We start from the raw sequence: 15323 nt of genomic DNA, 5'->3' as shown, positions 1-15323 counted from the left end.
ATTTTAAACAGTTGCTGTCACTTTTTATTTTTGCTTTGTTGTATTCCATCTTTTCAAGGTTAGGGTCAAAGGTTGATTTTGGCACAATGATAAGGCAAGCAGAATACAGACATACCGTAAAATAATTGGTGAACTGTGGAGTAATTAATACATTTTCTAAAATGATAACCTACCTTATATCTCTACAGAGAATGAATATATTATTTCAATAATTCAATTAATGTAAGTTTGTCTCTTAAATTTAAATACCTTAGTTTACAGAGTGACCAATAAAGATATTATTGAGTCAAGTTCAACTCTTGATAAGTACACAAACATATCTACACAGTTTTCTTGGAAACAGTACCGAAATGGTTTGCTACCCCACCTTTTTCTGGAATATTGTTAAATGTCCTATTTTATAGCCCTGGTATTCCAACATGAGTAAATACATTAATATCACATTCACTGTATAATACTTCCCCAATTTTAAACATAATCTTTCTAAAATCTGTACTACAATTTAGTTATTATTCAATGTTTTCAGCTGTAAGTTTTCGCTGTAGTTTTTACAATGTTTACATCATTTATTCATAATAGTTTATGGATAGTTTAGTACATATTTAAGTTAGAAATAATCTAGTAGTATATAGAAAACATTTCTGGGATTATCTAAAGTAGTTCTCAGACTCTGAAACTCCCATCAAAGGAGTCCATTCTCATTTTAATACCCTTTCTCAGAAGATGAAGCTGTTCATACTCAGAGAAACCTTTGAAATTTAACATTTCAGTTTTACTAAAATGGATTTTAACAGAGAGTATATCTACTTTTAGCTTCTTCATTTTATTGATGTGCTTTTCATTGATTTTAACATTTTAATCATAAACTTTTATTTTATCCTACACAGTGCATTGGAAAGTCAGAAATACACTGAATACATAATGTACATATATTTGGGGGGAAAAAATTAAAAATGATTCAATCATATTTGGATCTATTTCAGGCATGTCAAACTCGTGACATCACGCGATGTATCGCGACTTTTCCCCCATTGCCGGCAATGGGGAGGGCACGGTTTCATCGTGATGCATCCGGCCCGCGCCTTCCATTTTCATTTTATTTTCATACCAATAGCTGAAAATTATGATTTTTAAACTTAATTTAGTGGAGTTTTTAAAAAATGAATTATACAATGAATTATATCTTACAGGAACTGAATGATTGTAGCTGTTAACTCTAATGGATACACCTGTGTGATTTAGAGCCTGCTAAAACTTATTATTTCCAACACAAGCGGTATAGACCCCATACATCAGCACACTCTCCCTTGTGTTATGTATCATGCAGAGGAAATGCTCAGGACCACATTTTCATGTGTTTCATTATTAAAGAGTACCACCACCATGTAATATATTTGCTTGAGGTCAAATGGGACTTACTCCTGCTGAACAAAACATATGGACTGCAAAACAAATATGCTGCTACAGACACTGTTAATTATCCTCAGCGGGGAATTGTACTTTTGAAAGCTAGAAAAAAAAAATCACATTAGCATCAGAAAGCTAGGACGGGACATGAAGCTATCCCACAGATCAACCTGCTCAATTTAGACAAGAATGCATTACAGGTAGTCCACGATTTACAACAACTGAACCCAATGTTTCTGTTGCTAAATGAGAACAGCGTTAAATGAATTTTGCCCCATTTTATCACTTTCCTCGCCACAGTTATTAAGTGGATCACTGTATTTATTAAGTTAATTTACCCCAGGTATGGGAAGCACTGCTGTAACTCTACAAACAAGCTGTGACTACAATAGCATAAGCAACAGTTTACAGGAACGGGCATCCGCAGGGCCTTGCCGCTTTGCCAAATTTGACAAAAACTGTACTGCCCTGCAAGCACCACCCTGGACATAGGCACAGGTGACTTCACAACACGTGTACAAAAACAGGGCTTGCACTGAGACGGTGCAAGGATGTTTCCTGATTCTGTTCTGTACCAGCCTGCTCCCGGCCCTGCAGAAAAGGCAGGGACAACCCCTTTACAAACGGCAAGAGGCTGGAATTACGCCTGCCAAATTTATTCACATAAAACAGAGCAAGACAAGACACCAACCATAAAACATGAGCTAAGAAGCAGGAACAATCCAAGCGGTTGCCTTCAGCAAACCAGCCCTCCCACACATTCCCCTTAAATACAGTTCAGGGCGTGGCCTCTCTCTGCCTCCTTCCGAGGTGCCCCATTGCCTTCCTCTGTTTACTCCTGACTGACTGCCTCCTGCGTCGGGCGTCCTTGAACAGGGCCAGCTGTGGGTCATCTTCATCCACGCTGTCAGGCTCACACAGCTGGGTCTGCGTCGTGACCAGGTGGGAGGGGCCTTGCTGGGGGCTCTCATCAGCAAGCTCTCCAACCCCCTCAGCAAGGTCTTCAACACCCCCCTCCTCCTCCTCTGAGTCGTCCGACCCAACTGCCGAACCCACAGGCTGACCCTGAATCACAACAGATTCTGCCCTCCCCGCATCACTTCTGTGGAAGGTGCCAGCTTATAGAAATATCACAAAATAACTGATCTTGGCAAGTGAAAGGAAGCTCTCAGACAATCTTCTGACAGAAGAGCCTTTTATTCCTTGTAGATAAAAGGGAAGCAAAGAGTGTGCGATGCTGGCCCTTGTTTGACTCCAGCCAAGTTCAACTGTGCGATGCTGCTGTTCGGTTACCTTTGGCAGCCTAGTACCATATGTCTTTCTGCTATTGTAGGTTTTTAGAAGAGGGGGGGGGGGAAATGAAGCGATACTGGGAAGAATAGGCCACAAGAACTCAAATATTCCACCCCAGGAAAGCTGAACTTCAGTGTCTTAGCCACAATCGTGGAAGGGAAAATGAGAAAAGCTCTGAATTATTTACCCTTGAATGCTTCATTCTGCCCATATAAATAAAAAGTACAAAGAAAATTTTAGCACAGGTTCTAAGAATAGGGGTGAGAGATCCAATCAGACCAAACCCAATCAAACCAAACCCTAGAATGTTTTAACTGCTCTGGCATTATAATCTAGGCATAGCGATAAGAAACCATTATACACAGGTGAAATGTAGATACGACAGCACTTAGGGAAATTAATAGGATTAGGAGTAGGCGGTCAGATTATGAATATTTTCATCAAAATCAAAGCCGGTGGATGTTTTGGTGGTAGTGATGAGAACCAAGTGGAGCTCGGATTCTTTACTTTATCAAGAATAAACTAAATGCAATTGAATAGCCCATTCCTCATTTTTACACTTTAGTTACATTTGCAATACATCTGCACTGGACCCAAGATTGATGTGGAAAGTTATCCAGTCACTGGAACCAAATATATATTCTATGAATATTTGAAATCAGCACAGTTACATGCTTTCGACAAACCTGTATTAAACTAATTAAGTGCTCCCAAACTTTTTTTTTATTGAAAAGTTTTTCAATACATTTTATCTTTAACAACCCCTCCCCCCACCCCCTACCCAACCCTTCCCAACCCTCCCCCCTCCCCTTCCCCCCTCCCCGTCCCCGACTTCCCAGAGCTAAATACAAGGTATAAAAGTAAAAAACAATCATAAACAACCATATACTAACAACAATAAGCTATTAAGTAATCGCACTCTAGCTCATATAAAATGACTACAAGCAATACTAATATCACATCAAAACTTATGCAAATGCTAAATGAAACTTTTTAGTCCCATATTTATTCTTGATGTAATCAATCCATTTTTTCCACCCCGTAATATAACGTTGTTGCGAATGGTCTTTCAAGTAAGCCGAGATCTTTGCCATTTCCGCCAGGTCAGAAACCTTTAGAGTCCATTCTTCTATAGTCGGCAGTTCCTCCTTCTTCCAATATTGACCTACTAAAAGTCTTGCTGCCGTAATTAAGTTCAACATCAACTTAGTGTCCACAACAGTAGTATCAGTAATTATGCCCAGTAAAAACAATTGCGGACAAAACTTTATCCTTTTCTTAAATATCTTCTGCATATTCCACCAAATTTTAATCCAAAAAGCTTTAACCTTTTTACAGGTCCACCATATATGAAAATACGTTGCGTCTTCGCCACCACATCTCCAACATTTAGGTTGATAGTTCGGATACATACTTGCAAGCTTTTTAGGATCTAAATGCCACCTATAGTGCTCCCAAACTTTTTGAGCTAATAGGTGGAGCTTTGAAATTTGGGAAACATATCATATATAGCAAAAGAAAATGGCTGCCATGGGGGGCTTTGTCCAATCACCAAGTGGTGGGCCCACTGGACACCCCAGAGAGTACAGACTCCTAACCCCTGGTTTATCCTTAACGTTGTTGTTTTTTTCCCCTCAGCAGAGTGGTCATAATCTGATCTAAACGGCTTTCTATTGCCTGAGAACTTCTTTGGGATCTATATACACTCTGAATGTATTCTTGTCAATGCAGATTATTCTAAGGATACTTTGCTGTGTCCCCTGCTTGCTTCCTTTTTGTTTAAAACTGAAACAATTTAAATATTTAAAAAGTAGAAGAGGATGGAGGCTTGGCAGGCAACAAGGGCAGCATCTGTAAGCACACTGGGATTCACAGGAATCTTGCCGGGAAATTCTAGTATGTATTTTACCTATATAGTATATACCAACTGTGAATCAGTATTATTTCTTCCAATTGTGATTTCAATCCTACTTGTATTTACTTGAAAGAATGAGATTTATTTCTAAACTATATAAAAAGGTAAAGGTTTCCCCGCACATGCGTGCTAGTCGTTTCCGACTCTAGGGGCCGGTGCTCATCTCCGTTTCAAAGCCGAAGAGCCAGCGCTTGTCCGAGGACGTCTCCGTGGTCATGTGGCCGGCATGACTAGATGCCAAAGGCGCACGGAATGCTGTTACCTTCCCACCGTAGTATTTTTCTACTTGCATTTTTACGTGCTTTCGAACTGCTAGGTTGGCAGAAGCTGGGACGAGTAACAGGCGCTCACTCTGTTACGCGGCACTTGGGATTCGACCCGCCAAACTGCCGACTTTCTGATCGACAAGCTCAGCGTCCTAACTATATGCGTATGTATAAAAAATTATGGCATTGGTACCAATCTATCTATTAACAAGATATGATTTTAAAAATACAAGAACTATACCAGCCACATAATAGATTCCTTAGCGTGGGACTGTTTGAACTGGTTCAATAACTACTTCCTCTAAAAACATAAATAGAAAATCGCAGTTCATTTGAGGCAGGGTCAATGTATTAATCATAATTTTTCTCTTAAAATAGAAATCACAGAATGGTAACAATGTCTGCAATAAATGTAACATATATTTGCTAGTCTTTCCTTAACTTCTTTGAGCGAGGGCTTTTTCTGTGGCCTCTAAAAGCAGCTGTCATGCACCCCCTCTTCAAGAACTTTCATTTGATCTGACTATTTTGGATAACTTTACATCTGCTGCCAACTGTTCCTTGCTAGGAAATGTTGCAGAGAGAGTGGGTGGCCATGCAACTCCAGCAATTAAAGGAAACAGCTTATCTGAAACCATTGCAATCAAGACCAAAATATAGCAGAAAAACTGAACTGGTCCATTTTGGATGACCCATGGACAGGCTTTGCAACAGCTTTTGGTGCTATCCAATCAGGATATCTTCTTAGACCATTCCCAAGGCACTGAGGAGGAAAGCACACTTTTGCAAGGTCTCTCTTCCTTCTTGAAGGGGCAGGTCCAGTCAAGCAGAAGGGAGAAAGGATGATTCTGCTCAAAGACATCTAAATATGGAATCCATCATGGTCCTCTCCTCTTCCTACTTCTCTTTAACATCTAACATCTTCCTATTTCTCTTTTAAAATTTCTGTTTAAGATGATTAGAGGACCGGAGGTTAAAACATATAAGGAACGGCTGCTGGAATTGGGTATGTGTAGTTTAATGAAGAGAAGAATGAGGGGGGACATGATAGAAGTGTCCCAATATCTCAGGGGCTTCCACAAAGAAGAGGGAGTCAAGCTATTCTCCAAAGCACCTGAAAGCAGGACAAGAAGCAACAGATGGAAACTAATCAAGGAGAGAAGCAACCTAGAACTAAGGAGAAACTTCCTGACCGTTAGAACAACTAACCAGCGGAACAACCTGCCTCCAGAAGCTGTGAATGCTCCACCACTGGAAGTCTTTAAGAAGAGACTGGACAGCCATTTGTCTGAAATGGTATAGGGTTTCCTGCCTGAGCAGGAACTTCAACTCCCAGAATTGGACTAGATGACCTCCAAGTTCCCTTCCAACTTTATTATTATTGTTGTTGTTGACTCTGACTCTGAAAAGGAGTGTTCTGTCCCATTCAGAAGTGGCTTGCAATTCTGCCATCCTCCTAGATTACAGCTTCTGTTCAATAAGGAAGTGGCCAGGAAGTAACCATTTCTGAATCCGAAGGCTTTGTTCCCAGTCAAGATCGACTCACCTCCTGGTTGCCTTATTGTAACATGCTTGTATGTGGGCTACCCTTGACAAAGATTGGGAAGCTACGGCTGGTGCAGAATGTGCTGGCCTAGGCAATAAAGGGGGTATCCTGGAAACCTGGTTGCCTGTTGGCATTCAGACACAATTCAAGGTGGTGGTTCCTATGATGGAACGTAGGAGGCTGGATCATCAGGGGTGCATTCCAGAGGAATAAGAGGCAGGTCAGTCCAGATATAATGTGTGAGAGGAAAGAGGGCGCAGACAGCCTTCCCCTAATAGTTTCTCAAAATGTAAATACATTTTGATAAATGGTAAATGGTAAATACAGATAGTAGACTGCTTCAGTTTGGCAAGATTTTGCCTACAGCCGTGAAACAACAAAGAACTCGGCTGGAAAGAATCACCACGTATCCTCCTTAGTTTCTGAGCCCGAGAGTTGCCATCTTTAATGTAGTGCAGGGCTCCAGATCTGCTTATCGAAGGGGCTGACCACTCCAATATCCATCTGTCTGTCCAGTTTAAATGAACAGGGTACATTATTCAAGGCTTTAGAAATTAGCTTTTTTGATAGCTCCTTCTATACTCAGGAGCAACCGCTCTGCAGAGAGATACTGAGCTCCATTGTTTCTGGACTTTCTGAAAAGTATCAAGGCCTATTTATTATCTCTAGCACAGAAGAAGGGTATGCTATGATGGAAGATGGTGTCTACGAACACAATTTTAGTATTTTCTGATTCTTCATTTCTCACTTTGATGCTGAACAGATACATCAGGCTTCATTTTTCTTTCGCAGTATTATTTATTTTACCATGAGATTATTTGACTGCCTAAAGCCTTTGGGACTGGGCAGCAGACAAACGAAATAAGGGTAGTTCTCGATTTATGACCCTACGTGAGCCCCAAATTTCTGATGCTAAGACTGTTATTAAGTGAGTTTTGCCCCATTTTATGATCTTTTTTTCCACGGTGGTTAAGTAAGTCACTGCAATTGTTAAGAGCGCAGTTGTTCAGCGAATCTGGCTTCCCCACTGACTTTGCTTGTCAGAAGGTTGCAAAGGGTGATTCTATGACCCCAGGAGACTGCAACTGTCACAAAGGCAGGACAGCTTGTCAAGCGTCCGAATGTAAACCATGCGACCGTGGGGATGCCGCAAACAGCCATACGTGTGAAAAATGCTCGTAAGTCACTTTTTTTCCAGCGCTGTTGTAACTTCAAACAGTCACTAAACAAATGGTCGCAAAGCAAGCACTACCTGTAAATACATAAATCCGGCTTTACTGTATTTCTCAATCGTATATGAGATCAGATGTCCACGGAATTAAGGGCTTTTTAAAAATTGTATTAAAAATCTTCCCATCTTTACATCAGAGCACGATCATATTGGCATAAAATGCACTGTCCCTATTCCCAATCCCTACCCTGCCTCTATCGTTCCTGTTCCAAGTCTGTGCCCAATGGGATTGCCCTGACAGGTCAGCAGGACACCTACGCTAAAGCCATTCAGTTGGTTTTCTCTCTAGTTCTTCCATTTGCAACCAACAGGAATGACATCCACCTGTCAGGGTTACGCAGTACTAACGGAAAGTTGATTTCAGAACTCCATCTGGGCTTCTCTGGGCTGGTTTATTTGCTCTCTGCAGCTTCCATCTGGGCACCTCCCCATTTCTTTCTGAATGTGAAATAAAGAAATCTACAGGGCAGAAGTAGCTCTAGGAAAGCAAAGACGTCAACATAGTGCAGTTAACTAGGCCCTATACAGAAGGATATTTAAAACAGAGCAATTTCTGAGCAATCCCACTTTTTACTTCATGGAAAAAGTGAAAAACTAATTGAAACTGACAAATATAGGGAAACTTGTGTGTGCGCGCATGCACGCGCGTACACACACACACACACACACACAAACACCCCTATAAAAACCCAGATCTGAACACTGCAATGAGGAAAAATGGGGGAAATGGGACTGTTGCATTTAAAGGTAAAAATACAATTACAAATCTTTAAAGTAAAACAGCCCAACATTTATTTATTTATTTATTTATTTATTTATTTATTTATTTATTTATTTTTGGGACTTATATGCCGCCCTATCTCCCGAAGGACTCAGGGCGGCTAACAACAATAGCGTACAATAAATACAGAAGTTAAAATAAAAATTAAAATTAAAGGCCCCTGTAGAGTAAATAAAAATTAAAAGTTAAAAATTAAAAACATCGGGACTTCCGGTGGCGGCGCGGCGCCGTAGACAGCCTTCCCGGGCTGCCCGCGGCTCAGCTGTTTGTTTTTTCGCCCGAAACAGCGCCGATCAGCTGTTCGGGCGAAATTGAAGCCCCCTCCTCGGGAGAAGAGGAGGGGGTGAGGCCCCAGGTAGGGGTAGAGTTCTCCAGGGCCGCCTGAGCTTGGAGCTTGGGCGGCTGAAGGATTGAACTCCCCCGAAGCCTGGGTTGCTCCCAGCTGGCCGGCGTCTCTGCTCCGAACTTCTTGGAGCGGAGCCAGGCGTCTGCGAACCATCCCTGCCTGCAGAAAGGACTATGATTTAAAGGAGCAGGCAGAGCGGTACAAGAGACAAAGGTGAAGAGATTTATTTTAATATACTCTCTAGCTTGTTGGACTTTGTAAACTTTTGAAAGTGCGTCATAATTGAGGACTAAAAGATGGCGGCGAAACCTCCCCCTAAAACTCTTCGGAGTGGTGGATCCTCGCCAGTGCAACAATCATCACTACAGGCATTGCACCCTCCTGAAGCGCTGACACCGAAGGATTTACGAGATGCTTTGGATAAACTTTTGGAATCAATCAATCAATCAATGGCAGATAAATTTGCGCAGATGGAGGAGAAACTGGAGAAACTGGAGGAGAGAATGGAAGAGAGGATGGAACAGAAGCTCAGCGTGATGAAGGTAGACATTTTGTCCTCAGTGCATAAAGTGGCGGAATGTGTGGAAGAATTAGATGAAAAAATGGATGATTTGGCTCAAAGAAATGCTATATTAGAAGTAAAGGCTCGAGAGAATGAAAATATAAGAGACAAAGTGGAAAAGGAGTTAAGCTTGGCCCAATATTACCAGATGCAGTTTGCTATCAGAATTAGAGGTTTAAAAGAGGATATTAAAGAAGATTTAAAGCAACTGATCTCTGAGGCTCTTGAAGGGGTATTAAACCAGCCAGCATCTGAAATAAGAGCAGCTATGGATAAAGTGTTCAGGGTGAATTCATGGATTGCTAGGTAGAGAAAGTTGCCTAGAGATGTGGTGGTTTATTTTGCAAAAAGAGAAATTAGAGACCAAGTTATACAAGCTGCCTATGATGTTAAAGTGGTGATTGCTGGACAAGAAGTTCTGGTTTTAAAAGAAATTCCTCCAAGGATCTTAAGGGGAAGGAAGGACTATGCATTTCTTGTGCAGGAGCTTAAGCAAAGAGATATAAGGTTCAGATGGGAGATCCCTGAGGGGCTGATGGTGATGCATGAAGGTAAAAGGTACCGGCTGATTACTGTGAAGCAAGCGCGTGATTTCTATAACAATGTCTTAAAAGCAGCCCCATTAACACTTCTGGAAGCTGGAAAGGGATCTGGAGAAGGAAAACATCAAGAGGATGGAACAGAGGAAAGTGGTGTTGGAGGAGATCAAGCTACAACTTCTTTGGATGATCCTAGAGAGCAAAGAGTAACGCGTGCTGCTTTAAAACGAGCAAAGAAAATAAAAGAACAAGATCAGCAAAAGTCTTCAGATTCTTCACAACGTACATATAGTCAAGCTGTGGGAGGAGCACGGCCTAAAGAAATTAGTCCTATCAAAGCTGTGGTCCAAGAGCTTTTGGAGGATATGCATGGCAACTAAATTTCTAACTTGGAATGTTAATGGATTAAATTCACCGCAGAAGAGGAAGAAAGTTTTTCAATACTTAAAACAATTTAAGATAGATGTTATATGTTTGCAAGAAACGCATATTAGAGTTTTGGATCAAAAGTATTTATTGAACTCGAGACTGGGTACGCAATTTGTTGCCTCTGCAGAGAATAAGAAAAATGGAGTGGTTGTTTATGTTAAAAGTGCCTTAACAGCAGACTTAATTGAAGCAGATAAGCATGGACGATATGTTATGATTGAGCTGTTGTTAGAAGGTAAAAAGACGCTTTTAGTTGGATTATATGCACCTAACCAACAACAAGCTGATTTTTTTAGCTTACTTCACACAAAGATTACCCAGTTGGATTATAAATCTTTTATTTTTATGGGAGATTGGAATGGTGTTTTGGATGTACAGCTGGATAAGGCTGGAGTTTTTAAGCGCATTCCAAGTCATGCAAGACTGCCTAAATCCTTTTTTGAAATGAAGGATGACTTGGAATTACGAGATATTTGGCGTGAGAGACACTTCCAAGAGAAGGATTATACCTTTTATTCTGACAGACACCAATCTTTTTCAAGGATTGATTTTATTTTGTTGACTAATGACCTTTTTCTGAGATCTAAAAAGGTGAAGATTTGTGCGAGAATTATCTCTGACCACAGTCCAGTTTGGTTGGAGATTGATGAGGAGAAAAGAGACAGACGCTCGTGGCGTGTAAATGAGAATTTGTTTAGAAATCAGAAAAATGTGGAAGAATGTAAACAGCGGATGAAGGATTTTTTTGAGATTAATATGAATAAGGGTACTTCTATGGACATGGTTTGGGATGCTAGCAAGGCCTATATGAGAGGGGTGTTGATATATATGAACAATAGACATAGACGTGCAGTGGAAATTAGAAGGAAACAACTGGAGAATGAAATAAAGGAAAAAGAAAAGGCTTTGATTTTGAATCCAGAGGATGTGAAGATTAAGGAGGCTATTAGATTGCTAAGAGGACAATTTGATAAATTAATGGCAGATCAAGTGGCAACTAATCTGCGGTTTGCTAGGCATAATACTTTTTGCAACGCTAATAAACCAGGCAGATGGTTAGCTTATAGACTGAGAAAAAAGCAAAGGGCCTCTAATATAGATAAGATTGAATATAAAGGAAGGGTTGTGTTTCAACAGAATCTTATTAAGGATGCTTTTCTGGATTTTTATTCGAAATTATATACTAAGGAGGAAATTAATATAAAAGATATTGATATATATTTGGAGAATGCTAGCATCCCGGTTCTTACGCAAGTACAAAAAGAGGGGATTAATCAACTGATTACAGAAGAGGAAATTTTTACAGCTATTAAGGAACTGAAGGTGGATAAAGCACCAGGCACTGATGGCTTGACTGCGGCCTATTATAAAAACTTGCAATTAGAGATGATAAAACCGTTAAAGGAACTGTTCCAGACAATCCAGAGGGGGGGAGAGGTGCCCCCGTCTTGGAGAACAGCTTTTATTTCTTTGATTCCGAAGGAAGACCAGGATGCTACTCAAGTTAAAAATTATAGACCGATATCGCTTTTAAATACAGACTATAAGATATTTGCTAAGGTCTTGGCTAATAGACTGATGAGGGTCCTGCAACAGGTGATTCACGGGGACCAAACGGGGTTTATTAGTGGTAGGCAAATGAAAAATAATGTGAGACATATAGTTGATGTGTTAGAGTTTTTGGAAAGGCACAACCAGATCTCTGCAGCGCTAATCTTTTTAGATGCTGAAAAGGCTTTTGATCAATTGAATTGGCAATTTTTGTTGAAAGTCTTAGATAAAATGGATTTTGGCGAAAATTTTTTGCAGCCGATTAGGGCATTATATCAAAAACAAACTGCCCGAATCATAGTTAATAATAGCTTGACAGCAGTATGTAATATTGAGAAGGGCACAAGGCAAGGGTGTCCGTTATCGCCCTTGTTATTTGTGTTAACATTGGAGATACTATTGACCAAGATTCGGAATTCAGAAAAAATTAAGGGAATTCAAGTTGGAGATCAGGACTATAGATTGAGAGCATTTGCCGATGATCTGGTTGTTACAGTGACCCAGCCAGAGAACTCTGTTGTGGACCTGATGGAGATAATAACACAATATGGCAAAGTTTCTGGATTTAAAGTAAATATACAGAAAACTAAAATTTTGGCTAGAAATATGACAGTTTCACAGAAGGCTCTCTTAGAAGGATTAACTGGATTTGAGATTGTTAAAAGGGTTAAATATCTGGGGGTGATTTTGTCGCCCTCTAATACAAAGCTATATAAAAATAACTATGAAAAATTATGGGGAAAAATTCAAAAAGAATTGGAGAGTTGGCAAAAATTGCAATTGTCTTTGTTGGGACGGATTGCAGCAGTGAAAATGAATGTCCTGCCCAAATTTTTATTTTTATTTCAAATGATACCGATTCTTAAGAAAGATTCTAATTTGGAGGAATGGCAGCGTGGTATTAATAAATTTGTCTGGGCAGGGAAAAAGCCACGAGTTAAACTTAAGATTATGCAGGATACTCGTGAGAGAGGTGGCCTTAAGCTGCCCAATTTGAAATTATATTATGAAGCTGCTGCATTAGTAGGAATAAGCGATTGGATTAATTTGACGCAATTGAGGTTATTAAATCTTGAGGGCCATGATCTGTTGTTTGGCTGGCATGCATATTTGTTGTATGATAAGAAGGTAGATATTGTGTTCAGGATGCATATTTTAAGACAGGCATTGCTGAGAGTTTGGAAGAAGTATAGACATAAGTTAAGCAGCAAGATACCATTGTGGGCAATTCCAAAACACGCAATAGAAAATATACATGCTGGCTTTAAACATGATGTGACTACGTACAAGGAGATTTTAAGTTTGGAAAGGAATATTTGGTGCTTGAAAGCATATAGCTTGTTGCGAGAAGAGAAGGTTGTCCAAACTTGGTTTCAATATATTCAGTTACGGGCCAGGTGGAAAGAAGACCAGAAAAATGGATTTATAATGACTGATGAAAATTTGATAAAGCAAATTAGAAACCAGGGACCAGCACATATTAAACGGATATATCTTGCATTGCTGGAGATTGATTCAGAAACGGAGCTTGTTAAAGATTGCATGATAAAATGGGCCCAAAACATTCAGGAAGTTATTACAATGGACACCTGGGAGAAGATTTGGGTGAGGAATGTAAAATTTACTCAAGCTCAAAATTTAAGAGAGAACTTTTACAAAATGTTTTATAGATGGCATTTAGATCCCAAAAAGCTTGCAAGTATGTATCCGAAATACCAGCCTAAATGTTGGAGATGTGGTGATGAAGATGCAACATATTTTCATATATGGTGGACATGTAAGAAGGTTAAGGCTTTTTGGATAAAAGTCTGGTGGAATATGCAGAAGATTTTTAAACGGAGGATAAAGTTTTGTCCGCAATTTTTTTTGTTGGGAATAATTGTTGACGCTACAGTTGTGGACTCTAAGCTGATGTTGAACTTAGTTACGGCAGCAAGACTTTTGATAGGTCAATATTGGAAGAAAGAGGTACTGCCGACTATAGAAGAATGGACTTTAAAGGTTTCCGACCTGGCAGAGATGGCGAAGATTTCAGCCTATTTGAAAGATCATTCGCAAGAACGTTATATTATGGAATGGAGAAAATGGATTGAGTTTATCCAGAACAAGTATAGGGTTAAGAAGTTTTATGTAGCATTCGAATGAGTCTTCTTTCGTTTTTTTTTCTTTCTTTTATGCTAGTTTTTTTTTTTATATACATTTATTATGGTTAAGGTGTGTTTTATCCTATATAAGCTAGAGAGTGATGGATTTTAGAATCTATAGTCTTTAGTATATGGTAGTTTATGATTGCTTTTTTACATACATATACCTTGTATTTAGCTCTGGGAAGTCGGGGGGGAGGGGGGGTGGAGGGAGGAGGGGAGGGAGGGACGTTGGGGGGAGGTAGGGGGGGTAGAGGGAGGGGGAAGGGTTTTTTTTTTTTTTTTTTTTTTTTTTTTTCTAATGGAAAACTGTATTTTAAAACTTTTCAATAAAAAAAAAAAAAAAAAAATTAAAAACATCCTTTTCTTCCCCCCCCCCCCGACTAAAATAGCGGAGTTCTCCTCTCAAGTCTGGACAGGATTTGGTATCAATAATCAAGAGGGGGTGGGGAGGTCATGATAGGTACAAAACAAACTTAAGAAACAATGCTCTTATGGAGAGAGCAAACACCTGGACAGAAATGGCTGACTAGTGTTTTGAAGGGAGCGAGGAAGTGTGCACACTCCTTTTAACACTCCCTCTGTCCATCCTGATAACAAGTCAGTTGACTGTCTTACAAAGTTGACTGTGACAAAGTATCACAGTCTTTTACACCTTGAAGGTATAATAGCCTTAAGTAGAAAAAGCCTAATCCAGTATACTTAAGAACGACTTAAACCCAATTCATTCAAGAGCTGATGAGGGCATGTCCAGAGGCCAAGGGGGAAAAATGGCGCATGATTTTTAAAATGTTATTGGGGACATGACCCCATGGGATTCGGTTATGATATCTTGAACTATTTACCTTCTGGACCAAACACATGCAATCTTCCATTATGTTTATTCTTTTGTCCCTGCAATACAGACAAGGTAAGAATTGCTATTTTACTCGGTCTTTAAATTCGTCACCATGAGTGCTTTTAGGAGAATAACTTTTTTTAAAAAAAGATGACAACACAGTATAGAATGTGACTCTTGATTACATTTATGTATATTCAATGGATTAAAACTGACGTTTCTTATTAAAGCTGTTAAATACCAGCATACACATTCCTTTTAAAGATAAACTTATAGCAAAATCCAGATAAATATTTTTACCTTCATTGCATCTGTCCTTCCTAAACCAATATGCCTAATATAAGATAAAATAATTTATGTAATAAGTATATGCAAAATAGGATAGGAAAACGCAAGTAATGCTTCAAAATAAACTTGCAACCCACAACAGCTCTCTAGTTTTCTGGGGACCACTAAATCTTGAAGTGGTTCACAT

The 15323-nt window shown here is 39.6% G+C and overlaps 1 protein-coding gene across 1 annotated transcript in view; it reads right to left on the bottom strand.

Moving 5' to 3' along the window:
• The window catches only part of ERICH2 (glutamate rich 2), a gene marked incomplete at both ends in the record, with an annotated part of 43262 nt that overhangs the window by 13561 nt on the left and 14378 nt on the right, over nt 1-15323 (bottom strand). The window contains 3 exons of the mRNA XM_081340111.1: nt 5146-5182; nt 14856-14904; nt 15149-15182. Of these exons, the coding sequence (XP_081196237.1) occupies nt 5146-5182; nt 14856-14904; nt 15149-15182 (120 nt within the window). The remainder of the gene's footprint in view (nt 1-5145; nt 5183-14855; nt 14905-15148; nt 15183-15323) is intronic.

Source organism: Vipera berus, assembly GCF_964194415.1.
Source record: "Vipera berus genome assembly, chromosome: 1".
In the NCBI taxonomy this organism is placed as follows: domain Eukaryota; kingdom Metazoa; phylum Chordata; class Lepidosauria; order Squamata; family Viperidae; genus Vipera; species Vipera berus.
Note: the sequence above shows the minus strand (reverse complement) of the source record. Positions and strands in the feature narration are given on the sequence as shown.